Here is a 26,616-nt window from a genome sequence, read left to right as displayed (position 1 = left end):
AAAAGGCGAATTTAAAAGTTTTAATACTTTCCTTACAGTTTACTCTCCCTTCCCAAACTCACTCTGGCTACTCCTTTATTTCATTGCATTTCGTGTTCAATGCATTTTACTGTATTGGGAGAAATTTTGCATTCCTTTTCAGAAAATTTCACGTAAGATTTAAGCTTTTTTTTTTTTTTTTTTTTTTTTGCGGTACGCGGGCCTCTCACTGCTGTGGCCTCTCCCGTTGCGGAGCACAGGCTCCGGACGCGCAGGCTCAGCGGCCATGGCTCATGGGCCCAGCCGCTCCGCAGCATGTGGGATCTTCCCGGACCGGGGCACGAACCCGCGTCTCCTGCATCAGCAGGCGGACTCTCAACCACTGCGCCACCAGGGAAGCCCCTAAGATTTAAGGATAGCTACCTTCAAAACTAAGCAAATTGTTTAAAACAAGGGCAATGATTAACTTTAAGAAAAACACTGTTGTCTGAGACTGTTTCTAAGCAGTTAACTCCTCCCTACTCACAATCATGATGTCAGCAATGCACATTAGACTGTTTTGGGCCTTCAGTGCTCTGAATTTTCCTATTATGATGAAGGGATTTCCATGAAGGGACCTAGAAATTGACAGAACCATTGGTCACTCCTTGAGGGGCTGTCTCTATCTCTACCTTCTACAGGAAATGGTTATAAAAATCAAGAAATTCTTATAAAATGATTTTATAAAATGAATAATTTGCTTTCTAAATCCCTTCCTCTCAGACACATAACTCGCTTTTGTTTTTTGGAGGGTGAATGGCAAAGTGTGGTCTCCTGGGGGTTGAATGCCATGTAAACCAAAAGGAGTGCAAAACAGACTGTTCTCTCCAGCTGGCTGAGGTTAGCACATCCATGACATCTGCATGCTGCAACCAAAGCAGCCAGGATTTCTTTCAGGTCGCAGCCAGGCTCGATCAAGCATTTACTGAGTGCCTAGTACGTGCTCATAACTCTACTAAACAATAGGCAGGACTGCAGGACTCACAGTATTAAGACACAGGGCTTCCCGTGAACACCCATCTGGGACTATTCACAATTCAACAGTCCAATCCTCAGTTTTCTCCAATGACTCCCCCGGGGTCTTCACATACAAATTACACCTTCTCTAAAGCTCTATTGCACATTGATATCAACTCAGCACACTGCCTGGTACAGAGTTATTACTTAATAAGTATGAATTACTGCTTTTTACCTGACGTGGCCATAAATATGTTGTTTATATAAATTCATATATCAAGAGAGGGCATTCCTGACCACCAATCTAACATGGTAGCCTTCTCCCACCCCTCACTTTCTACTCCCCTGCCTTACACTTATTTTTCTTCATCTTTTTACTGAATGACTTTATACTATACACCATTGTCTTTCTCTTCCCACTGGAGTCGCATCACAACAATGGAGCACCAAGAGTGAAGGGATGGGAATGGCTCTCCCCAGGAGCAGGTGATAAGGAAATGCATTGCCTGCTGAGAACTTAAAAACAATACTTAAATCCACAGAAAGTCAATCTGCTATTTATCATTATTACCACACACCACCAACTCAAAGAAAAATGCCTGGGTGCCCTACAGGGCAGACCGTTTTCCACCACATTGCCCTTGGTAAACTGTTAGCAGGAACTTCATCTGTTTTGTTCACTGTTGTACCCCATCACCCAATTACAGCATAAAAACAGTTGTTACTGAAAGTATTTTCTCCAGTTTTTCATGTGTATGATTCATGTCCTCCCACGCAGACATTCACTTAAGAGCATGTCTTAATACTGTGTGTGTGTGTGTGTGTGTGTGTGTGTATCTCCTGCATAGTGCCCACTGGTGAGCACGCAGTAGGCACTTGATAAATACTTGACCAAGCTTGCATAGGGTTTGTACCCACTACCCGGAAGTTGGGATGGGAAAGGGCCTTGGCAGAAATGTCATCAGTGAATAAAGTAGCCCAAGAAAATCATTTCATGACAGGGCAATGGAAGCAAGAAAAGCAAGTTGCCACCCCTCCCCTTCGGCTCTATCTTGGCAAACTGCAAGAACCCTGACCCTCCCTCTTACCACTCTCCCCTGCTGCTTTAGAAACAGACAATCTTTATGGAGGACCTACTCTGGTCCAGGCACTGAGCTAACCCTTGCAGGTGTTGCTTCATCTAATCTCTGCTACCAACCATGTGAAAAGGTTCTATTACTGCCCCTATACCACAGGCAATGAAACCGAGGCTTGATGAGGTTAAGTAACATACCCGAGATTATTCACCTGGCATCTAGTCAAACTGGAGTAAAGTGATCGATCACCAGAGTTTATGCTCTAAAGAACACAATGTTTTCAATACAGATATTTAAATATCCTAATCAAATTAATTACTATAAGTGATTTCATTTTCTACAAAATCTTTAGAATCTAGAAGTCACTGGTAATGTTTTTGCCCAGGATTCTGTTTACCTTTTCTCCTGCTGCATCCGTTTGAACCCAGAAATCAAACCGGTCAATGAACTCAGCCTTTAACAAGCTCATCTCATAGAATTATGTGGATTACCTCACTCCCTTCCGCAACATCACGGTAAACAGTTTATCAGCCCCACTCTACTGGTGGCAGAAGTAAAACATGCAGCTGGTCATTGATGACTAACTCATTTTTCCTTCCAATCTCAATAAGATATGTCCTAAGTGAAACCCAGAATATTAGATGCTTAAGCTCAACCATTAGAATGAAATGAAATGAAACCCGGAGTTGATTCCTCACGGACCTAATATGTCTCTAGGTTCCCCTCCTATGAAGTCACCCATTCGAACTTGTGATGAGCTGTCACCTCAATGTCTTCAGCTAGCTCCCTCTTACCCCATCTGCAGCACCTCAAGGCCAGCCTGAAGCTCGGTATACTGTCTACTCGCACTGAACACACTCAAACCAAACTGTATGACTTGGTCTGGGTCTCGGGAAGTGGTTGGGAAGGAGGCATATGCACGTGACCTAAAGTAGGGCTTCTCAAACTGTGATATGCCTGTGAATCCCATGGGGATCCTGTTAAAAATGCAGATTCTGATTCAGCATTTTGGGGGCGGGGCCTGAGGTGCTACAGTCGTAGCTCCCAGGCGATGCTGCTGCTGCTGCTACAACCTGGCCTGCAGTTTGAGCAAAGGACGGAAACAGGTGAAACTCTGGGCATTTCTGAATGAAACAAACCTGTCTTGAAGATTCACTGGTGACTTTTCCAGAGCCTTCCTTCTTCTACACACACACACGGACACACACAAACACACACACACACACACACACTTCTTGTCCTTTTTCACTGCAACCTCCAGGAATTTATGCTTTCCCCTAAATCTCTAGCCTCCCGCCCTCCAGGCGGCACTCCATACCTGGACATTTCCCGGTGTGTCCAGCCCCCACAGCTCACCTAGCTCACCTGTGTGCCTAGTAGGTAACAGGCTGGCTAACCTAGGGGATCAGAGAGGACTTCTGCCCGCTCCTACTCCCCCTGGGCAGACAGCTGCCCTGGACTCCACCACACACGGAAATACAGGGTTAAGAGCAACTGTCAGAAATCTTCCCGTCCTGACAGAACTGCCCCCGGTTCAACATACCAACTAGATTCACACGGAAGGATGAGAATGTCCTGAGCAGCACATCCCAATGCTCATACGTGGGTACATGCTCCCAAAAGGGGCCCATGGCCACATAAGTTTGAGAACACTGCCTAACGTTTCCCTTTCCCAGTTGCATATTAGCACATCAAAGGCCCTGAGAAGTCCTGCGGTAAAGAAATACATTTAATTTTGTTTAAGCCAGTGAGTCACATACTTATTTATTACTGATCATGGAACTTTTTTTCCCACAGCATCTCGGGGGACCAGTTTTCCATAGAGCATTTAGGGACATCTGTTTCACAGAGCCAATAATTCCATTTTTTAATATCTTTGAGATTTGAAAATCTGCCTATGAGATTCAAATTTGCTCCTAGAAATTTTACAGCCTAATGTTCTCTTAAATCGCTTAAAGGGTTGTCACTGACACTTTTAAAAGGCACAATTCATGGGCAATATAGTAGAGAGGAAGTAACTCAGGCTTTGTAGTAAATTCATGTTTGAATCCCAACTCTGCTATTTATTAGTTGGGAGCCCCCGCAAGAAAACCTGCACCCCAGCGCTGTTGTGAGGAATGCAACTAACCTGCAAAAAGAGAGCCTGGTATTTAGAAATACTCAACACTTGGGGTATTTGAATACATTGTACAGATGCAATGATCACTGGACGCGCCCAACAAATCCATGGTCACGGACTGGGACTGTTTCCACTTGTTCTCTCTTGGATTTCTATTGCAGCTCCACTTAACTGCATGCACCTGAGCCATTTTTATAAGGCAATAGCAGCTTATCTGATCATAGGACTTTTCTTTAACGGGCCTGAACTCTGACAATCTTTGCAAACTATGGCTCAGGATCCATTCTGAGTCACACCTTTTGGCAGATAAATGTAGACCCACTTAATGTATTTCCCTGAGAGTCACGGAGTCTAAAACATCCCCTAAAACATCAATTAATCCAAAAGACAAATGTAGAAGAAAGGGCAGGTGTTCTAGAGCCAGGCACATTTTAATCCCAGCTTTGCCACTTATCGACATACGAACAGTTACTCAACCTCTCTGCACTTCAGCCTCTTCATGTGTAAAATATGGATAATACTGTGCCTATTTGGAAGAGTTGGTAAGAGAATGAAATGTGTAAAATCAAATATGCAATTAAATGAGTAAATATGTAAAGTGCAAAGAACAATGCCTAATACTTGGTAAATACTCAACAGTATTAACTCCTTCCTCTACCTCACTTACAAATGCCAGACACCCACTCCCAAGGGTAGAGAGTGAATCTGATTGGGCAAACCATGTCGGAATCTCAGTAGCGATCGCCTATAGGGAGATATCTCTGGTCTTGCTGGAAGAACCATTATTATCATGGAGACTAAGATCATATGATAGATTTCTGAACTCCCAGGTAGAAGGACAGCTCTCCGAATAAGACTTAACGGTTGTTCACTTTTCCCTGCAAACAGCTAAAGTACTTTATGCCAGTTATAAAAGTGATCCAGATGATTAAACAGAACCCTGATGGAATCAGGTCTACCTTCTTTTGAGGAAAAGTCTTGTAGGGGACGGAAACTGACAACTTCTGGCAGGTTTTTTGTAGGCAAAGATGGTAAGGACATACCCATTGCCCACCCTTCTCACAGGAATTCATGGCAGCTGCGTGGATGGATTGAGAGGAATATGAAGGCAGGCACAAGGGTGATTAGTGCCTGGGTTCAGCCCATGCAGTGCCTGGAGCAGAAGAGCCAGCTCAGAGTGTGGGCTCAGACATGTGGCAACCCACCAGTTGTGTGTGTGTGTGTGTGTGTGTGTGTGTGTGTGTGTGTGTGTGTGTGTGTGTGTGTGTGTGTGTGTGTGTGTGTGTGTGTGTGTGTGTGTGTGTGTGTGTGTTAACTAGCTTGCAAAATGCTGAGCCTCCCTTCTTCCCCACAGTCATTTTGGCAAGGATGTTTTTGTTGGCAAAGAGCAGCAAGAGCCAGGTACCAAAGTACCTGCAAATAGGTTTCCCCGTTACTATTGAGATTCACATCTTGTTCCACTCTCTGTCTTTCATGAGGGAGAGAAGGAAGGGCATTTACAGAAATGTCAAGGTAGGCTCAATGACAGAATGGAGATGACAGAAGAGGGTCAGTGAACTTAAAGACAAATCAATAGAAATTATCCAGTATAAACAACAGAGAGGAAAAACAAAGATTGAAAAAATTACCAGCCTCTAGGACCTGTCTACCATATCAAAGATCTAACATTTGTATCACTGGAGTCCTAGACAGAGGAAAGAAAGACGTTGGTACAGAAACATAAATGTGAAGAAATAATGGCTAAAAACTTCCTAGAGGTAGTAAAAGACCAAAAATTTACAGTTTAAAAAACTGAGCAAATCCCAAACAGTATAATCTCAAAGAAAATCATGCCCATATCCAGCCATGTTATAATAAAATTGCTTAAAACCAAAGATAAAACAATATCTTGTAAGTGGAAAAAAATGATATATTACATACAAGGGAACAATGATTCAAATAACTGCCTATTTCTCATCAGAAACCATAGAGGTTGGAAGACAGAAGACAGTGCTGAGAAAAAAAGAACTTAACTGAGGACTCTGAATCCACAGTCATTCCTGAGGACTCTGGCATTCCTTTCACAGTAATAAATAAAAGAAGTAGACAAAAATCAGCAAGGCTATAGAAGACCGGAAAAACAATGTCAACCAACTTGACCTAATTAGCATTTATAGAACACTTGACCCAACAACAGCAGAACACACATTCTTTTCAAGTGCACATGGAACATTCACCAAGATAGACCATTTCCTGGGTCATAAAGCAAACCTTAACAAATTTAAAAGATTTAGAATTATATAGAGTATGTTCTCTGTCCATAATGGAATTAAACTACAAGTCAGTGACAGAAAAATACATGGAAAGTTCCCGAATATTTGGAAATTAACCCAATTCCAGCCACCCAGAGTTAAAGAGGATGTCTCAAGGAAAATTAGGAAATATTTTGAGCTGAAAGAAAATCAAAATATAGCATATCAAAAATTGAGGAAGGCAGCTAAAGCCATATGGAGAGGGAAATGTATAGCATTGAGTGATTAAATTAGAAAGCAAAGGATGACTTTAAATCAAGAACTAAGCTTCCACCTTAAGAAACGAAACAAAGAGGAGCGAACTAAACCCAAAGCAATCAGAAGGAAATAATGAGTAGAAATCAGTGAAATTGAAAACAAACACAATAGAGATCAATGAAACCAATAGCCACTTATTTGAAAAGGTCAACAAAACTTATACATTTCTAAAGAGACTAATTAAAAGAGAGAGAGAGAGGAAAGTGATTACCAATATAAGAAACAGAAGAGAATATCAGTAGACTCCTTAGAGCCAGTAAAAGCCTATAAAAGCATAATAAATACTATGAACAACTCTTTGCCTATAAGTTTGACAATGAAATGGATCAATTCCCTGGGGAAAAAAGAAAACAAGCTACCAAAACTTATTTAAGCAGAAAGAGATAACATAAATAGTCCTGAATTTATTGGATAAACTTAATTCATAGTAAGGTCTTCCAACAAAGAAAGCTACACGCACAGAAGATTTCATGGTGAATTCTATCAAACATTTAAGGAAAAAATAAATCCAATTCCACACAATTCACCCAGAGAATTTAAAAGGATATAAAAACACTTTCCAACTAATTTTAGAAGTCTATCAATATCCTGATATCAAAACCATAAAAATACAGTATAAGAAAACTGGAGACCAATAGATGCAAAATCCTCAAAGTAATTTTAGCAAATTGAATCCGGCTATACATAAAAAGATAATACTTTAAAACTAACTGAGGTTTATCCCAGGAATACAAGGTTGGTTCAATATTCAAAAATTAGCAAAGTAATCCACCATAATAACAGACAGGGGAAACAAACATATGATCATATTAATAAATACAGAAATAACATTTGACAAAATTCAAGAGCCATGCATGTTAAAATAATTCTCAACAAACTAGGAGTAGAAGAGAATCTCCTTGACCTAATAAAGGGCATTACAAAAAAATCTTATAACTGAATCATACATAATAATAAAAAATTGAGTGACTGCCCTCTAAGATCAGGGACAAGACAAGGATGTCTGATCTCTCTATTTCCCTATTCAGCAACATAGCCAAAGTTCTACCCAGTTCAATAAGGCAAGAAAAAATATTCAAAGGCATACAGTTTTGAAAGAAAGACATACAACTGTTCCAATGTGCAGAAGACATGATTGTCAAGATATAAAAAGCCAAGAAATCTACAAAAAGCTCTTAAACTAGTAAATGGCTTCATTAAGATTTCAGGGCCCGGGAATTCCCTGGCAGCCCAGTGGTTAGGACTCGGCCCTTTCACTGCCGGGGCCCAGGTTTGATCCCTGGTCAGGGAACTAAAATCCCTCAAGCCATGTGGCCAGACCAAATAAAAAAAATTTTTTTTTAATTTAAAAAATTAAAAAAAAAAGATTATAGGACCTAAGCCCAAAATATAAAAACCAGTAATAGTTCTGTATACTGGCAATGAATGATTGGGAATTAAATTTGAAAAAAATTTTTAAAAATTGAAATTTTAAATTTGAAAAAAAATTTAAAAAATTTATTGTTACTTACAATAACTCAAAGAAAAACATGAAACATTTAGGTGTAGATCTAAACAAAATATATACAAGATTTGTATGCTAAAATTGTAAAATGCTGATGAAAAAAAGCAAAGAAGGCCTAAATAAATGGAGAGGTATACTACGTTCAGGATTGGAAGACTCAATTTTGTAAAGATGTCGATTTTCCCCAAATGCATCTCTATACTTAATACAATCCTAATCTATACCTCAGCAGCACTGTATAGATATAAACAAGCTGATTTTAATATTTATGTGAGAAGTCAAAGGAATTAGAATAACCAAAACAATTTTACAAAAGAAGACAAATTTGGAGAACTTACACTATATGGTTTTAAGACTTATGATAAAAGTACAGTAGTCAAGATAATGTGGTACTGACAAAATAACAGATATATAGATCAGTGGAACAGAATAAAGAGTTTAGATATAGATCCACACAAATATGGTCATCTGATTTTTCACAACAGTGTAAAGACAGTTCAATAGAGAAAGGTTATCCAGCAAGGGATTCTGAAAGTAACTGGACATCTATACACAAAGAAATTAATCTCAACTTATATCTCAAAACTTATATGGAAATTAATTCAAAATGGATCATAGACCTAAATGTAAAACTATACTTTTAGAAGGAAACAGGAGAAAATCCTTGGGAACTTAAATTAGGCAATATCTATATTTCTTAGATATAAACAACAAACCACATAAGAAAAATTTGATCTATTGGATATCATCAAAATTTAAAACTTCTGCTCTGGGAAAGACATTGTTAAGAGAATGAAAACATAAGTTATAGACTTGGAGAAAGTATTCATAAATCACATACCCAATAAAGTTCTTATATCCAGAATACTTAAAGAATTTTCTAAACTCAAAAATAAGAAAACTTTAATTTTTTAAAATGGGCAAAAAATTTGAAAGAAGACTTCACCAAAGAAAACGTACGAATGGCAAACAACCACATGAAATAAGACTCAACATCATTCGTTGATAGGAAAATGCAAATTAAAACAAAATGAGATACCACTATACGCCTATTAGAATATAGAGCTAGTGGTAATGTAAAATGGTATGGCCACTCTAGAAAATTTGGCAATTTTTATAAAGTTAAGTTTCCACTTACAACACGACCCAGCAGACTATCCAAGGTATTACCCTAGAGAAATTAAAACTCTTGATCACACAAACACCTGTGCATGAATATTTATAGAAATTATTCATAATTGCCAAAAACTGGAAATAATCAAAACGTCCTTGACTGAGTGACTGGATAAACAAACTCTGTTACAAAAATCCAACAGAGTTTTTCTCAGCAATAAAAAAGAATGAGCAAAGACATTATGCTTAGTGAGAGAAACTGGACTTATATATACCATATGGCTTCATTTATATGACATTCCGGAAAAAGCAAAACTATAAGGACAGAGAAAAGATCAGTGGTCACCAGAGGTTAGGGGTGTGTGTTGGGTTTGACCACAAAGTGGAAATGTAGGGGCAACGTTTCAGGTGAGGGAACTGTTGTGTGTGGTAATCATGGCAGTAGTTGTACAACTCTATGAATTTGTCAAAACTCACAAAACCACACACAAGACAAAAATGGAATTTTATTGCATGTAAGTTTTTTAAAAGAAAGCTGGCATGGCTATATTAATATTAGAAAATAAGAGCAGAAATCAATGACATGGAAAACAGAAAAACAATTAAGAATATAAATGTAACCAAAAGCCAGTTCTTTAAAAGGTTAGGAAAACTGATAAACCTCTTGCTAGATTGATCAAGAAAAAAAAAGACATGAATTACTGACATCAAGAACAACACTTGTTGTTCACTATAGATTCTACAGACATTAAAAGTATAAAAAGGAAATATGATGAACAACTTTATGCCAGTAAATTCAGAAATATACAAATTCATTGAAAGATATAAACTGCCTAAGTTGATAACTACTAATTGATAACCTGAATAGCCCCATATCTATTAATGATATTGAATTGGAAGGTGAGGGCTTTCAGATTAAAACTAAATAAAACAAAAACAAAAACATACAAACAAAAAACTCCAGGCCTAGCTGGCTTCACTGGTGAAATCTGCCGAAGATTTGTAAAAGAAATAAGACCAACTCTACTCAAGCTCTTCTGGAAAACAGAAAAGAAGGAAGCACTTCCCAGTTCATTTAATTATTTCATAATTTTAAAAACACCAAATGGAGGGACTTCCCTGGTGGTGCAGTGGTTAAGAATCCGCCTGCCAATGCAGGGAACATGCGTTCAATCCCTGGTCTGGGAAGATCCCACATGCCACGGAGCAACTAAGTCCATGAGCCACAACTACTGAGCCTGCGCTCTAGAGCCCATGAACCACAACTACTGAAGCCCGTGTGCCTAGAGCCCGTGCTCCACAGCAAGAGAAGCCACCACACCGCAACGAAGCATAGTCCCCACTCGCTACAACTAGAGAAAGCCCGTGTGCAGCAGCGAAGACCCAACGCAGCCAAACATAAATAATAAATAAATGTATATTAAAAAAAAAAGTCAAACATAAAAAAAAAAAAACGACCAAATGGAGAGCAGTGCCCTCATTACTTACAAGGCCGCCAAATCAAAATCATTGCCCAAGAATTCCTCCAGCAGACTTGTATCCAGCGTCGGGTTCCCCAGAGTGCCACTGGCCCCTTGAGCTGCAAAGGCAAATTGAAAATCTTGAGATTCATGAATTTTTCAGAATGGCTAATCGCTAAAATTTCAAAGCAACTAAATGGCATAATGCATTTATTGACAGTGTGGCCTTTCTTCCATTCAAATATCTCCTCCAGAAATCTTTTTAGATGTTACCCTCCTCGAGCAGCCTTCCCTGACTGTCCAAGGCAGGTTTAGGTGCTTTTTTATGTGCATTCATTAACACCATGTACTTTGCCTTACACACTATTATAATTGCTTGCTTTTGTGTTTATTCCTCTATCTAATGTCTTTAAGGGCGAGGACTATGTCTTTCTTATTGTATCTATGTTATGAAAAAGGCAGCAATTAACATTTATTGGCTAGCTGGCTGGCTGGCTGGATGAATGGATAGACTGATGATTGGCATGTTGGTCTGATAGATTACTTCCAGTTAAGTTCAACAAGAAGTTCAATATCTTGCTTCACATTTTTGTTAGACTTCCCAAAATGCAACACAATAGTTCTGTCCTTTTTCTTGATTTACAAAATGAAAATAAGCTTATTGATTTCTTTCTGACCATAACAAAGACACTAGAATTTTTAAAGAATATAAAATATAGGGATTTCCCTGGTGGTCCAGTGGCTAAGACTCTGCGCTCCCAATGCAGGGGGCCCAGGTTCGATCCCTGGTCAGGGAACTAGATCCCACATGCCGCAACTAAGAGTTCACATGCTGCAACTAAAGATCCTGCATGCTGCAACTAAGACCTGGCGCAGCCAAATAAATAAATATATACATAACAAAAAAAGAATATAAAATATAAAAATATGTTATAAAGAAGACAAAACAATCTTTCTTTGCAGATAACATGACTCTATACCTAGAAAATTCAAGAGAAACAACTGACGATTAGAAATGATCAGAAAAGTCAATAAAATAAATGGTTAAAGTTAAATATAAAAACTAATTACTTTCGTATGTACAAAAAAATAACCAGTCAAAATTTAAGATAAATATAATGAAAAAAAAAAGAAGATTCCATTCAAAATAACAAAAAGCCTAAAATATCTAAACATATATTTAGGGACAACATATTTTTTTAAAAAGCTAATAAACTCTATGAAGGGTCATAAGAAGAGATTTCAATAAATGGAAAGAACTTCATTGTTCTTAGACTGAAAGATTCAATATTGCAAAGCTTTTACTAGACATTATTTATGATGTCTGCCAAATACACAGTCATTTTCTGAGAACTTTCGCCTTATAAAAACAGTCTCCTGCAACCTTTACAGGCACTTGAATCAGAAAGAAAAAATCCATTGGTTGGCCAGTGACCACTTCAGTTATTTCTCCCAAAATTCAAACTAATAGACTTTAAAGCTGGTGGTTGAGATTAAGTCACCTAATAGCTAAGGCAGAGGACAGGAGTGATAGTCTAAATATTTCTGCCAGGTCCTTTACCCAGGTCCTTCATGATTTTTTACCCTTGATAAGGCTGGTTGTTCCCCTTCTACTCTAATTACATGACAAAGTCCTGTATACATCCAATAAACCCTTTTGAATTGGTTTGTATGTTATCTGAAATCAAATAATCCTCAAGGAAAATGTTCTGAAGTTCATCTGGAAAAATAAATACATAAAAATGACCAGAAAAATTAGGGAGGAAGGGGGTAAATAAGTACTGAGAAACACACAAGTGAACACATCAAAGGAACACAAACAAGTCCAGGATATATCAAGAAATATTACATATATATGGAACATATATTTTATACTTATATATGGAACATATATTTTATACTTATATAAATATTATATATATATACACACACACACGATAGATGCATGATAAGCATATCCTTTGACACTAGTGAGGAAAGATTCATTACTCAATAAATGTTGTGGGGAATACTGATTATACATTTGGGAGAAAAAAAACCTGGATCATTTTCCTGCTTCCGCACCAAATCTGCGGATAGATCAAAGATTTCAACATAAATAAATGAAACGATAGAAAGAAAACATCAGTGACTATTCTTATGATTTTGACATAAAGAAGGTTTTCCCAAGCATGGCATGAAAGCCAAAAACTATTTTTAAAAAAAGATTGATAAAATTTTACTTTATCCTTTTTTTGAGGGGAGAAGAATGTTTCACATTTTACTTTGAAATAATTTCTATCCTAAAGAGAAGCTACAGGGTTTCCCTGGTGGCGCAGTGGTTGAGAGTCCGCCTGCCAATGCAGGGGACACTGGTTTGTGCCCCGGTCTGGGAAGATCCCACATGCCGCGGAGCGACTGGGCCCGTGAGCCATGGCCGCTGAGCCTGCGCGTCTGGAGCCTGTGCTCCGCAACGGGAGAGGCCACAACAGTGAGAGGCCCGCGTACCGCAAAAAAAAAAAAAAAAAAAAAAAGAGAAGCTACAAGAATACAAAGGAAGTCACATATACCCTTCACTCATATTCATCATTATTAACATTGTGCTACATTTGCATTATTCTCTCTGTCTTGTCTCTTTCTCTCTCTCTCTCTCTCACACACACACACACACACACACACACACACACACACAAAACACAATGATACACACCCACCTAGACATACCATTTGAGAACAAGTGCCTTTACCCGTGAATACTTCAGTATATATTCCTAGGTACAAAAACATTATCTTCACAACCACAATTAAATTATCAAAATCCGAAAACTTAACATTGACACAGTTTTATTGTACAATCTACATTCCATATTCAAATTTTGCCAACTGTCTCAATAACGTCATTTATAGCATTTTCTTCTGGTCCAGAATTCAATCCAGTATAACATAGTACATGTAGCTGTCATGCCTCTTTAGATATTTTTTGAAGTGTGTAGGCTAACTGTTTTACAGAACGCCTCTCAATTCTTGTTTGCCTCATATCTTCTCAAGGTTAAATTCAAGTTTTGTATGTTTGGCAAGAATATTACACAAATGATATTATGTCTCTCTTAGTGCCTTATATCAGGAGGATCACAGTGTCTCATTATTGATGTTAATTTTCATCCCTTGGTTAAGGTACTATCTGCCAACTTTCTCCACTATAAAGTTACTACTATTTTTTTTGTAATTTGTGGCAAGATACTTTGAGATTGTGCAAATATTTTGTTCCGCATTAAATTTTTATCTAATAGTTTTAGTATCCATTCGTGATCATAAGCATTTTAATCCGTGAAAAAAGTTAAAGACCAAGTGAGGAGTATTTTCAATATACGTGAAAAAGAGTAAATATCCATAATATCCAAAATGTTCTTTCAAATCAATAAGGGAACAGCTACACCCCAAGAGAAAATAGTAAAGAGCTTTAAAAGGCAGTTCATAAAATAAAAAATCAAATTGGTTAATAAATGCACAAAACATGTTAAACATTAGTAAGAAACAGAATTTAAAATATGAGAAAATTTTCTTTTTGCCTACCAAATTGGCATATATTCAAGGAATTAATAAAATCCACTGTTAATGCTGATGGAAATAAGATAACCCTCTTATGCACTGCTGATAGGAGTATATATTAAATAATCTGTCTGCAAAGTGTTTAGCATACGTTTCCAAAAAGAAAGAATGTGCATGTATACTTTGATCCAGAAATTCCACTTAATACACTTACGATAATACACTTAATAACAGAAAATTGAGAATAAATGACCCTTTTTTTTTTAACATCTTTATTGGAGTATAACTGCTTTACAATGGTGTGTTAGTTTCTGCTGTATAACAAAGTGAATCAGCTATATGTATACATATATCCCCATATCCCCTTCCTCTTGCATCTCCCTCCCACCCTCCCTATCCCACCCTTCTAGTGGGACACAAAGCACCGAAATGACCTCCCTGTGCTATGCAGCTGCTTCCCACTAGCTAGCTATTTTACATTTGGTAGTGTATATATGTCAATGCCACTCTCCCACTTCGTCCCAGCTTACCCTTCCCCCTCCCTGTGTCCTCAAGTCCATCCTCTACATCTGCATCTTCGAGAATAAATGACCATTAATTGACATTCATTCAATGAAATATCAATACTCTGCAGCCATTTAATAAATTCTACAGCATTTCAAGAGAAGGTGGCTTGCAAAATCTTATACCCACCCAATTTGTTTTCAAACGTAAAGGCAACAGACAATTCCAAAATTTAAAAGTTCAGGGTATAAAGCCCCCATGACTTCCTCTTGAAAATAATTCCTTGACAGTGAAATTCAGCCAAGCAAAACATGAATCAAAATAAAGAACTCAGAAATTTAGAAATCAAAGAGGAAAAACTATGATGAACAGTGAATTCATATAAATATAAGGAATATATCTATATAAATATAGGGATATATATAAATATATCATATAAATATAGGAAATATATATATATCATAAATATATATCATATATTATATATAATATATATTATATCATATATTATATCACATATGATATATGATATATCATATATCATAAATATATAAATATATCATTTATATATTATATATAAATATATAATATATCATATAAATACAGGGAATATCTGAGGGAATTATGGTTACAGATCAAAATGTAAAAGTAATAAACCCTTAAAAAGGAAAAAATATCAGCAACAAAGATTAGAAGGTAGGGCGAGGGAAAATGGGAAGAGATGTGGTATTAATCACCTTATTATTCATATCTCAGAGTTCATCTTCATTACCCTAAATCTGAACCATTTAATAGAAAAATAACTATTCCAACTTTGTAGTAACTTTTAAATCCCCTTTCTTAATCTTGGAAGACCCCTTTAGAACTGATATCTCTAACAGTATAGAAATAATTATTTAAATTCTGTAATTCCTTCAGTTTCCCTTCTTTTTATCCCATTAAATTCAACTAAAATTAATATTTTATATTATATTTAATATTTTCTTTAAATAGTGCATGTGAGCTAAGATCCATTTCTTACTAAGTTATTTCTACTATCTAATTATCCATCCTTCTATCTGCAGCTATTCATAGAAAGATGATGAAATAATATTCCACCATAGTTGACACTAGTTAGATGGTAGAATGTAGAATGAGTTATCTTTTTTTTTAAATCCCTATTATACACTTTGGAAAATTATTTTGCACAATTTTGAATAAAATGATTTTCTAAAAAAGTAGGCAATCAAATTGCTAAAATAAACGAAAAAATATAGAAAAAGTCTAAACTGACAAACCCTGGAGTAAATAGAGAAAATTTCCACTCGTGACCATCCCCCCACCCTTGCATAAAAGATAAAAGTCCCAATGGCATCATGGGTCATGCTTCTAAAACTTTAACAAGATGATAATTCCTCTGCCATTTTCACAATTCTGGAACATAGAAAAAAAGAGAAGTACCCAAATTTTTTTATGAAGCCAGCATAAAACTGATGCCAAAAGCTGACAGAGATGAGATGCATAAAGAAAACTACAGACTAATATCATTTGTGAATAATATACCAAAATCCTAAATAAGATGCCATCAAATAGAATTTAACATTTCCATTAAGAGAAAAATTCATCAAGAAGCAAAAAGATAATTCAATATTGGAATTCATATATCAAAGGTAAAACAGTATTTGACCTTCTCAACTGATGCCAAGAAGGCATTAAACATTCAATATTGATTCCAATGAATACATGCTTAAGATTATATATATTTATACACATACATATACACGTATCTATATCTCTCGTATACATATATGTGATAGAAAACCTACATTAAATAACAGCATCACGTTCAATGGTTAGAAAATTAGAACTATTTTCGTTAATATTAGAAATATGTATTTTCATTACCTCGTTATTACACAATGTGTCAACACCCCTAAATTAATCTATACATTTAAAACATCCACAATAAAAAATATCTTAAAATAACAAAATGATTCTAAAGTGTAATAATGTAAAAATGCCCAGGAAAATAAAATAGAATAGGATCTGAAAGAACTGGTATTCTTTTTGCTTTTGCCAACAGTGGTAAGCCAAAAGTTTTTTCTTTCATTGTAATGAAATCTGAAATAGATTATCGATAATTTAATGAGAACTTTGTTAAACTTTGTGGACTTTTTTTCCAGGTATAATTTAAATATGCAATACTTCAGCTGTCTATCCTGCACACCCATAACCCTCATGTAATCCAGAGCCTTGAATTCTTCCCATGGGTAAGGTACCTTTGCACTAGATCCCTGCACTGGTTATAGGAGGTATAGGAGGGCCATTTCATCTTTATCTTTGGGCTTGCTAATTCATCCAAGGGCATTAAAACAAAATTTTAAAAATCTTGAGCACCTCCCAAATGGTAAAAATTGATGGGTGCCAGAGACAGGTAGAAGGGAGGGAGAAAAAAAGAGAAGGGAAAGGGAAGAGAAGAGAGATTGCCAACTCCATTCAGTGACAAGAACTCAGAGGGAAATGGATGGAAGATATTTTTAAAAGTTGAGATGGTCAGAGATGACCTCATAGTGGAGTTCTGTCTTAAGCTAGACTTTGAAGGAAGAAAGAGCAAGACAAGGCTCATTCATTCTTTATTAAGCACCTACTATGTGCCAAGCACTGTACAAGGTTCTGAGGACACAGCCATGAAAAAAATTAACACGATCCCCTCAGGAGGCTTGGAGTCTAATGGAGGGAAAGGTAGCAACAGTGGGGAAGGACTTACATGACATATGAGAAACAATAAATAAACAGGATCTTTTCAGGTGGTGATGAAAACAGAACAGAGTGGCATGATAGATGGTGGGGGAAGGAGCTCCTTTCAGTGTGTAGGGCTTTCTCAGGAAGGAGCCAGCCATGCAAAGATCAAGGGCAGAGCATGCCAGGTAGAGGGAACAGCACCGCGAGAGCCCAGGGCTGGACTGTGCTTGCGTGTTTGAGAAACAAATCATTCCAGTGTGGCCAGAGCACAGGAGCACGGGGCGGGGTAGGGCGGGGAGAGGAGGTGGCCAGAGCAACGAGACGCCTTTGGAAAGTGAAATAATATGCTTTTATAAAAGGTCACTCTGGTTGCTTTGAGGGAAAGGACTATAAGGGAACAAGAACAGAAGAAGGGAGGTCAACTTGCACGCTATCGCGGTTGTTCAGGGACTTTCAGAGGGAGTCTGGAGTTCTTACTCTGGACCAAGCAAAAGAAGAAACACTTTGCCCGACCTTGTCAATCCTCATGACAGCCCTAGGGGGTGGACATTAATATTATTCCCAGTGTACGGAGAAGGCAAAGTGATTACACAGGTTAACTAGCTTGCCCAGGGTCACACAGCTAGTAAGTGACCTGCAGGGAAGCCAACGAGACCTACCCTGATTCTTGAGGGTGTTCTCACCCCCAGCCCCATTACTCCCTCACCTCGCCCCATGTTCCTCTTCCTTTCCCAACAATGCCAGCCAACTGCAGACAAGCAACTTGACGCTACTACTTCACTGGGCTTTGGTCAAGCCAATTGCTAAGAGAAGCAGATGGAGGAAAAGATCTGTTTAGTTTCCCACTGAAGCCCCTGCTGGTGTCCCATCTGCTTTATACAGCACCGCCCCCCGCCCAACAAACACATACACACAATTGCCCACATAGAAGTAGGAAGTGGCCCATAGATTCTCAGACCTGACCTTTGTGCCACTTGCTTTACATCACTCACCCTCTCCAACCTCCATCCCCAGGTAGAAATAAGAGATGGTCCACAGCATACAGGACCTGCCCGTGTGGCTTGTGCAAACCTCTTAATGAACAAGGATAGATGAGCCCTGGAGTAGCTGACTTTCTCTAGGATTCCAAAGTCACAGCTGTGCTTTCCAGACCCTAAGGAAATTCCTCAACAAGAAAAATCCACAGTGTCAGATAAAACGGTGTTCAGGAGGCCCTGCACACACAGGGCAACTCTCAAAAGCCTCTTAAAATAAATTGCATGCTTTTAAAAATAATCACTTTGCTCTAAATGTCTTAAACACTGGTTTATAACACCCAAACCTGCAAAGAGTGTGTCCTCGGGCATCCCGCCCCCTGTCGTGGAGGCTCAGTTTCAGACCTCGATTCCAACCTTTTCTACGTTTCTCTCTGTGGCCGGGAAGGGCTGTCACAGTTTTGCTCACAAAAGCAGAAGCTACCCAGGCCTCCGGGGAGTGCCGGAGAACTGCTCTAGAAAACAAGGGCCCCCCTTCTTCACCCTAGTTTTCTGCCTTCCCTTCCAGGCACACAACAGCTGCAGAATGGTCACCTGTGCTGTTGCCCTTGGCCTTACAAGGCAGACAAGAAAAAAGTGCGTGGTTATGAGGATCAACCCACCAGGTACGCCCCAGACAAATCTAAGTTGCATCCGCAAGACCCGCTGATAGACATACACATGCCTTTGGGGAAACAGGGCTTCTCCAAAGGTATGGATAGGGTGTGCCCAGCAAGGACCTCCCTTTCTGCTTCCCACCCACCTGCCCAGCCGCCACCGCCCCCCAGTCCTGTGTAAGGACACTTCTTCTTTCCACCCTAGGGACTCCCTTCCCACATCACATCCCCAAACCCAGACACCCCCCTCCCTTCTTGATCTACTCTTTTGCCCTTTGTCCCAAAACAGCGCTGCCCAGAGTATTCAAACGACAGGCAAGATGACAAAATTTGTCTGTTACAGCAGCTCTAGGTATTTTAAAGATTCTAAAAAGCCACAATGAGTGTCTCCCCCTTCCCCCTTTGATTGCCCTTTAAAGTTAAACATATAGTTTCCCTCTGATGTGCCAGGGCTCATGAGGAACTGGAGCTGAAATGTTCATGCTTTTCCAAAGAAGGAGGAAGGGGGAAGCAGAGGAGAAGTCGGAGGAGAAACCAGACCCTCATTTGCTAAGGTTACTTTTGTCTTGAAAATCCACTGAAAATAAAACTGGATTTAAAATCTAATGTCAGTGGTGAGAGCCACAGCCCGTTCAGTTAGCTAGTGGAGATAACATTTTCCCAGAGACACTTCCAATCATTAAAAGACTAATTGTTTCACTCATTTATTCAACATTGACTTAGTGTTCACCATGTGTCCAGGAATAAAATTGGGGACAAGTTCACAGTCCAGCAAAAGGGACAGGAAGATTGGCCGCAGCAGCAGAGGGTGATAAGTGCCGGGATGGCAGTGGGCATCCTACTGCAGGAGCCTTTTTGTTAGGCTGGCCGGGCTGGGGCAAGGGCTTCCTGCAGGTGACACTTGAGAGGAATTTTTAAGGATAAGCAGAAGGTGATTTAAAAAAACATTCCAGGAACTGAAAAGAGTATGTGCCAATGAATTCATGGAGTCAGCAGCAGGACTCCCGTGGAACTGAGTGTGCGGTCTGGCCAGAGCTGGAAGGCAGGCGAAGAACGCGGCACAGACAGAACAGCACCCTTCACGGACCCCGCTGCAAGCTCTGTGTACTTTTATTTCAGCCACTGTAGAAATTACATGTTGCGTGTCTGTTTCTCCACTCAACTTTAAGCCCCTCCAGGGTAGAAACTGCCTCTTTCTATACAGATCCTACACACCCAGAACAAGGCCTGGAATGTGGTAGTTATTCAATAAATATTGAATTTCTCAGATGAGTAATAACATTTGAATGAATAAATGTGATTATGAATGGTGGAAGGTGTATCTGGAGAAACTGGCGTATCTCAGAAACCTGATCATGAAGGTTCATAGGTATCAAGGTAAGGAATTTGCCTTACGGGTTATGAAGACATCGCAATTTTTCATCAGACATGATCAGGTTTATATTTCTGAAAGGCCTTTCTGCCTGCTCTTGGGAGTGAAGCTGGGTGAGACCAGAGCAAAGAGACTAGTCAAGGACACTGCCAGCATTAGCCTTCCCTCACTAAATCACCCAACACACAATCAACGGGCACCTGCTGTGGAGCAGGCACAGTGCCAAGTGCTAGAGACACAAAGACAAGGGTGCCTTAGTAGTTAAGGGTCCTGGTTCTACAATCAGGCCTTAGGTCAATTCTGGCCGAAACATTTCCCAGCTGTGCAACCTTGGGCAAATTACCTACCCTCTCTGTGCTTCAGTTTCCTTATCTATAGAATAGGGATAATAAGAGCATTTCCTTCACGGAGTTGTGAGGATTAAATGAGATAATGCATATAAGGTGCTTAGCACAGTTCCCAGCTCAATAAATACTACCCTTTGTCATAACCATCAGTTGCTGTGCTCAAGAGGTTCATAAACCAATGAGAAAGACTGACATAAAGGCATACCATAGTGCTCGATGTGACAACTGAGTGTACACAGAGCATTACAGGTCACCTAAATGATTCAACAGGAGCAAAAGGGTGCCAGGTAAAGCTTCCAGGAACGGGGTCCATGAGGCTTGAACTGTCCTCAGGGGCAGATCCTGGAGCCTTGAATGCCATGAAATTCTGATCTGGTGCAGTGGAAGTGGGGTCAGGAAGGTGGAAGAGTGTGCAGTGGTGTGCTGGAGCCAGCTCGTACAAGCTTGGGCACATCTCTTCCCAACTCCATATTTAGAGTCTTCACGTTAGTAACTTGAAATCGGCAATAGTGGGAAGATTTACACCATGGAAATATTACAAATTGAGAATTTCTTTCCAAAGATTTGGTTGTTAAACATTTACCAGCATACCCCTGGCTGTGAGTAGTATTTGAGAGGAGAATTCTACTGGACTTTGTTACTGACTGGATTCTCCCATCTCTGTTTTGGTGGCTGGGTAGGAGGTGGTGTTGGTGCCTTGAGATAGGCAACAGGAGAGAACTGGCTGAGGAGACTGGAAGGAGCTGGAGGGGTTCATCTGCTCCAGGTCATGTCACGTCAATCCTGTTTTTGCACTCTTGGAGAGAGAAGTGAACTGCAGGGCACTGCCCCCAAGAAAACCTCCACCTAATGACCTGGAATCCCAGAAGTCTCCCCAGTCTTCCTTGTACACGTAGTCCTGCACTGATCCAGGAAGAAGCTAATCAGTTCTTTCAAGCAGAGTTAACATGACCCATTGTTGGAAACAGTGACCAAATTAAAAGACTGTCTCTGGACTTTAACATGATATGAATCACCTGAAACTTACATGCCTGATACTCACAAGATAAAATGAAAATTAACCTTTATTCAACTTGAGTAAATAAATGGTTCAAGCACGTTGTGTAACAGGATGGCAACACCCACATGGCTTTTCAATAACTGTCACAGACACAAAATTCTAGAAAGGATTGCTGAACACTTGGCTGCTGGCCTCTGAGAACAGCAGAAGACATCCAGGAGCCTGCAAGTGCCCACCAAGAACAAGTGCTGTGGATGGATTTCATCTGCTTTCCTGATCAGCAGATTAAGAGCCTGTGCATGAAAATGTATACCTTGATTTCAACTAGACACTTAACAAAATTGTTAACTCACCCATCCAATAATAAATATTTAATGAAGTGCATGTGCTAGGCACTGGGATACAACAGTGAGCAACACGCAATCTTACCCTCAAGCCAGGGGACGGGAGCACAGACAGTAAAAAGGCAGGACTAACACACTGTGGTATGTCAGGCCCAGGAGACACATAAGAGGGCCTTCCAATCCAGCTGGGGGGAGGGCAGTCAAGGATGGCTATACTTGTAGCTAAGACAGAGAAAGGTAAAAGAAATTACATTAGAATTAGGTGAATTTGTATCTGGGAGAACTGAACCCTAACATGCTAAGCCGGAGAAAATCCTAAAATGTACTATAAAATGACTCTGCTCTCATCCTTCTCAATAATGCTATTTGTGATTTGGACAAGTATAGAAAAGGCAAACCTGCCATGTATGCAAATGGCCTGAAGGAGATGAACAAGGTAAAAATACAGTATAAAAGACTCAGGTCACTAGAGATTGTCACACTGAATGAAGTAAGTCAGACAGAGAAAGACGAATATCATATGATATCGCTTATGTGTGGAATCTAAAAAAACGGTACAAATGAACCTATTTACAAAACAGAAATTGAGTCACAGGTGTAGAAAACAAACTTATTTGTTACCAAGGGGGAAGCAGGGGAGAGAGATAAATTGGGAGATTGGGATTGACATAGACATAGTACCATACATAAAATAGTTAACTAGTAAGAACCTATAGCACAGGGAACTCTATTCACTACTCTGTGATGACCCATATGGGAATAGAATTAAAAAAAAGAATGGATATATTTATATGTATAACTGACTCATTTTGCTGTACAGCAGAAACTAACACAACGTTGTAAATCAACTATACGCCAATAAAAAAAAAGTCAGGTCAAATCTTGGCAACTGGATTGATGGCTGACTCTGACACGATGGAATTTAGTAGATTAAGCATTCAGCTTTCCATTGATTTTTTTCCATTATGTAAATATGAGATGGGGAAACTTGCCTTTGCGTAAATAAGTGATAAAGACATCAGTTTAATTTTGTCATCATGAAGAAGTATTGGGGAGACAAAGAAACTAATGTAGGCTTATAATAATGAAAGCACTGAGGACAGAACTGGGAGGGTAAGGTCCCTGTTCCTCTAGGCACAGGTCCAATCTTGATGACCTGGGCCCCATACCTTAAGAGGAATGTGGACAAATAGTAGGGTGTCTGGCGGAGATCCAACAAAGCAGGAAAGAATCAGAAGTCAAGCCACACGAGAGACGGTCAATGGAGAATAATAATAATAATACTTGGTAAATTTGTTGAGCACATTTTACGTACCAATACCTTGCTAAGAATTTTACATTTACTTTCTCACTTAATCCGAACAATAATTTTATTGTCAGATAGGTCTAGTACTACTCCCATTTCTCAGAGGAGCAAACAGCCTCAGCAAGCTTAAGTAACTTGCTCAAGTCGCAATAACAGTTGTTATTGCAGGGGTTCTTACTGCAGTGTTTTCTACTGTAACATAACATACATATTCCTGAACCACCCTGCCTTCTGCAAAATCATGCAAAATAATGAAAGAAAGTTGGGTTGGAGCAAACCAGTCAAAAACTAATAAAAACAATAACATTCCTAATAGAAATTTAAAGGACACATCAAACTATAATTAATATTGTTAAGTACTTCAGAAAATATAGGAATTTACCCTTTATAAAAAGGTTGTTGGAAGAGTTATGGTTGCTGAATTATGAGGGCAAGGGAAGAGGGAGGAGGCCACTGAGATTAGGATAACTGGTTTAGATCAATTACATTAGAACCTATCCTTCCTGGGCTCAAGGACTCTCCTCTGTCTGAACAGATTAAGCTTCTGTTAGGAGGAAAGAAGGTGGAACGACTGATGGTGCCTGCCATTTATAACTTAGAAATATAGATCTAAGATCTTTCAGCATTAACATTATTACAGTTCCATGTGACTGTGTCCTGTATTGCTTTTTCACAAACCCAGGGTTGCTCAGTGTAAATAATAAATGACGGCTGGTTGGCTCGGTACCTTTTAAGATCTGCCCTTGTGGCACAGCTTCTGGGTGAATAATCTAACAATTGGTAGGATTTAAGGTAGGAGAGGGAAACGGTCTGTCTACTGCATTAGGTATCTCAATTTTCATGAAAGTATTTCAGTGTCTTCACTAGCTGATTATCAAGTTCATACTTATTCTCCTTTTAAATTAATTATTTGAAATATAAACTAAGCAAGATCCTCTGGCCTTTCTGGGAGCCTGGGGATTCATTTTTCCAGGAGTTTTGGAACCTTACAACTAAGCCTCCTCCCAGCCCTTCAACATGAAGGTTAAGCTTTGTCCATTTTCTCTTCAAAAGCACATACTAATGTTAATACATACAGGAATAATAAAACAAAAGAAGAGAAATAAAACATAACCAACTGCATGTTAACCAATATTAATTTTTAACCATGGAAGACAAATTTGGGAAACTGAAACCGAGCACATTTCTTTTAAATGGTATAGGAATTCATCAAGGACTCTCATTTATTTTATGCCCAGGGTTTGAAGAATTATTGTTGTGATTTGTTCTATTAGAAAGTCTAATTTTGCCAAAGACCAAAATGGAGGAGGAAGAGGAAGAAGGAAGAAGGAGAAAGAGAAGGATGAAGAGGAAGACATCCCAAAGGAAGGGAAGCCAAAGAGGAGACACCACACACAGGCTTTACAGAGGAGTTGGCTTATCTGCAACAGGCAGTGCTGAATATTAAATCAATGCCTCATGGGCAGACCCTGCACAAATTCAGGAAAATATGACAAGGAAGCTTCTCACCGTGTGGCTTTCAGGGTTCCTGCCTGCCTCGGCAATGCCCTCCTTCCTACCAACCCTCATAGGGAGGGGACAGCCCAGCAGAGCACTGGCTGAGGGCTGAGTCTTCAGCCAGTGTAGGACAGGCTCATGTCCTCTCCGATGCAAGAAATAAAGGAGGGAAATCCAGAAGACTTGGGATCCTGAAAAGAGACCAGGCTTGGAATTTATTTATTGACTCGGCAAATATGGTTGAGTGCCCACTATGTGCCAGTCCCTAGCTGCTGAGGCTACAGGAATGAATCAGACATAGTTCCTTCCTTCTAGCTGTCCACAGGAGACGGACACAGAAAAAGGCAATACATGCTTCGAAGGGTGAAATGCAAAGGTCTATGGAATATGTGCTAGCCCTGAAGGGAGGGTGCCAAAGCAGAGATCCCGAGAGTGAAAGGCAGTTAGCCAGGTGGACAAGGCGGGGGGCGAGGGTGTTCTGGAAGGAGGGAGCCCCGTGTAACCTGGAGGCAAGGAAAGCAGGAGCTTTGGGAAATCGCAAGTCAGGCAGACTTGGGTTAAATTCCAGGTCTTGAAACTCTCTGGGACTGTTTCCTTAACAAAAAAAGGAGGTGGGTTTTATCGCCTTAAAGCATTGCTTGCAGACTAAAAGTGATAACATCTATCTATAATCCCACTACTAACAGATTCTCTCCCTGACCGGACTGTACTCAGGCTCCCTTGAACTTTTCAGTGAGGTCTATTTCCATGTTTCTCTCTTCATTTTCCAGTTTTAGCAAGAATCATGATAAATCAGTTTAACCAGAATCCCTCGTCCTTCATATCTGATCACGCCTGAGATCCATCGAGTTCCTCATCCTCCACCAGCCCCCAGGTGGTGTCAGATCACCGAGCCTACTTTCAGGAAGAATCTTGTTAGGCCAGTTTATGAAGAATCTCCCCCTTACCCTGCTCCTTGGCTATAATTTCCCACTTGCTGTATTTGGAGTTGAGCCCAATCTCTCTCCCCCACTGCAAAATTCCATCCCAGTGGTTACTGCCTACTACGACAGTCCCTCCCTTGAATAAAGTCCTCCTTATCATGCTTTAACAAGAGTCATTGAATTTTTTCCTTTAATACTACTAGTGCTTGGTACATAATAAGTGTTCATTCCTTCCTATTCCTTCTCTGATCCTCACCCCTACCCCAAACACAGGAGTCAGAAGAGTAAAACAACTGCTAAGCTCAGGGAAGATCAGTTTCATCAAAGTAGGAGGTTAGGGGAAAGCCTAAAATATAGGCACTTGCTGGCTCTGCTCTGGAAAGGAGTCGGGTAGCCAGTGGCCAGTAGAGTATGTAGTAACTAGAGTTAAGTGAGGGAGAGGATAAAAAAGAGGAGTTTTCTCCAAAGATCTACCATGTTGACTTAAGTATTTTTCTGACATCGAGCCCTAGAATATGGAAGCCAATAAGCCAATACATGTCCTCACCCACTTTTTCCTTTGGGAAGGCAAAGTGGTATGCAGATGGGAAGAGCTTTGGGCTTGGAAGGAAAAGACAAAGCTTTGGCCACCAGCCCTGTGATTTTAGA

General features: G+C 39.4%; 1 protein-coding gene across 2 annotated transcripts in view; it reads right to left on the bottom strand.

Annotated features, from left to right (window-relative positions):
- MYRFL (myelin regulatory factor like) overlaps positions 1-26,616 on the bottom strand; it is a 115,389-nt gene that overhangs the window by 71,326 nt on the left and 17,447 nt on the right. For both annotated transcript variants that reach the window (XM_082665822.1, XM_082665823.1), the window contains exon 2: positions 10,825-10,915. In XM_082665822.1, coding sequence (XP_082521948.1) covers positions 10,825-10,915 — 91 coding nt within the window. The remainder of the gene's footprint in view (positions 1-10,824; positions 10,916-26,616) is intronic.

This window comes from Grampus griseus (assembly GCF_964374135.1).
Source record: "Grampus griseus genome assembly, chromosome: 11".
In the NCBI taxonomy this organism is placed as follows: Eukaryota; Metazoa; Chordata; class Mammalia; order Artiodactyla; family Delphinidae; genus Grampus; species Grampus griseus.
The sequence above is the reverse complement of the archived record's forward strand: the minus strand, read 5'-3'. Positions and strand labels throughout refer to the sequence as shown.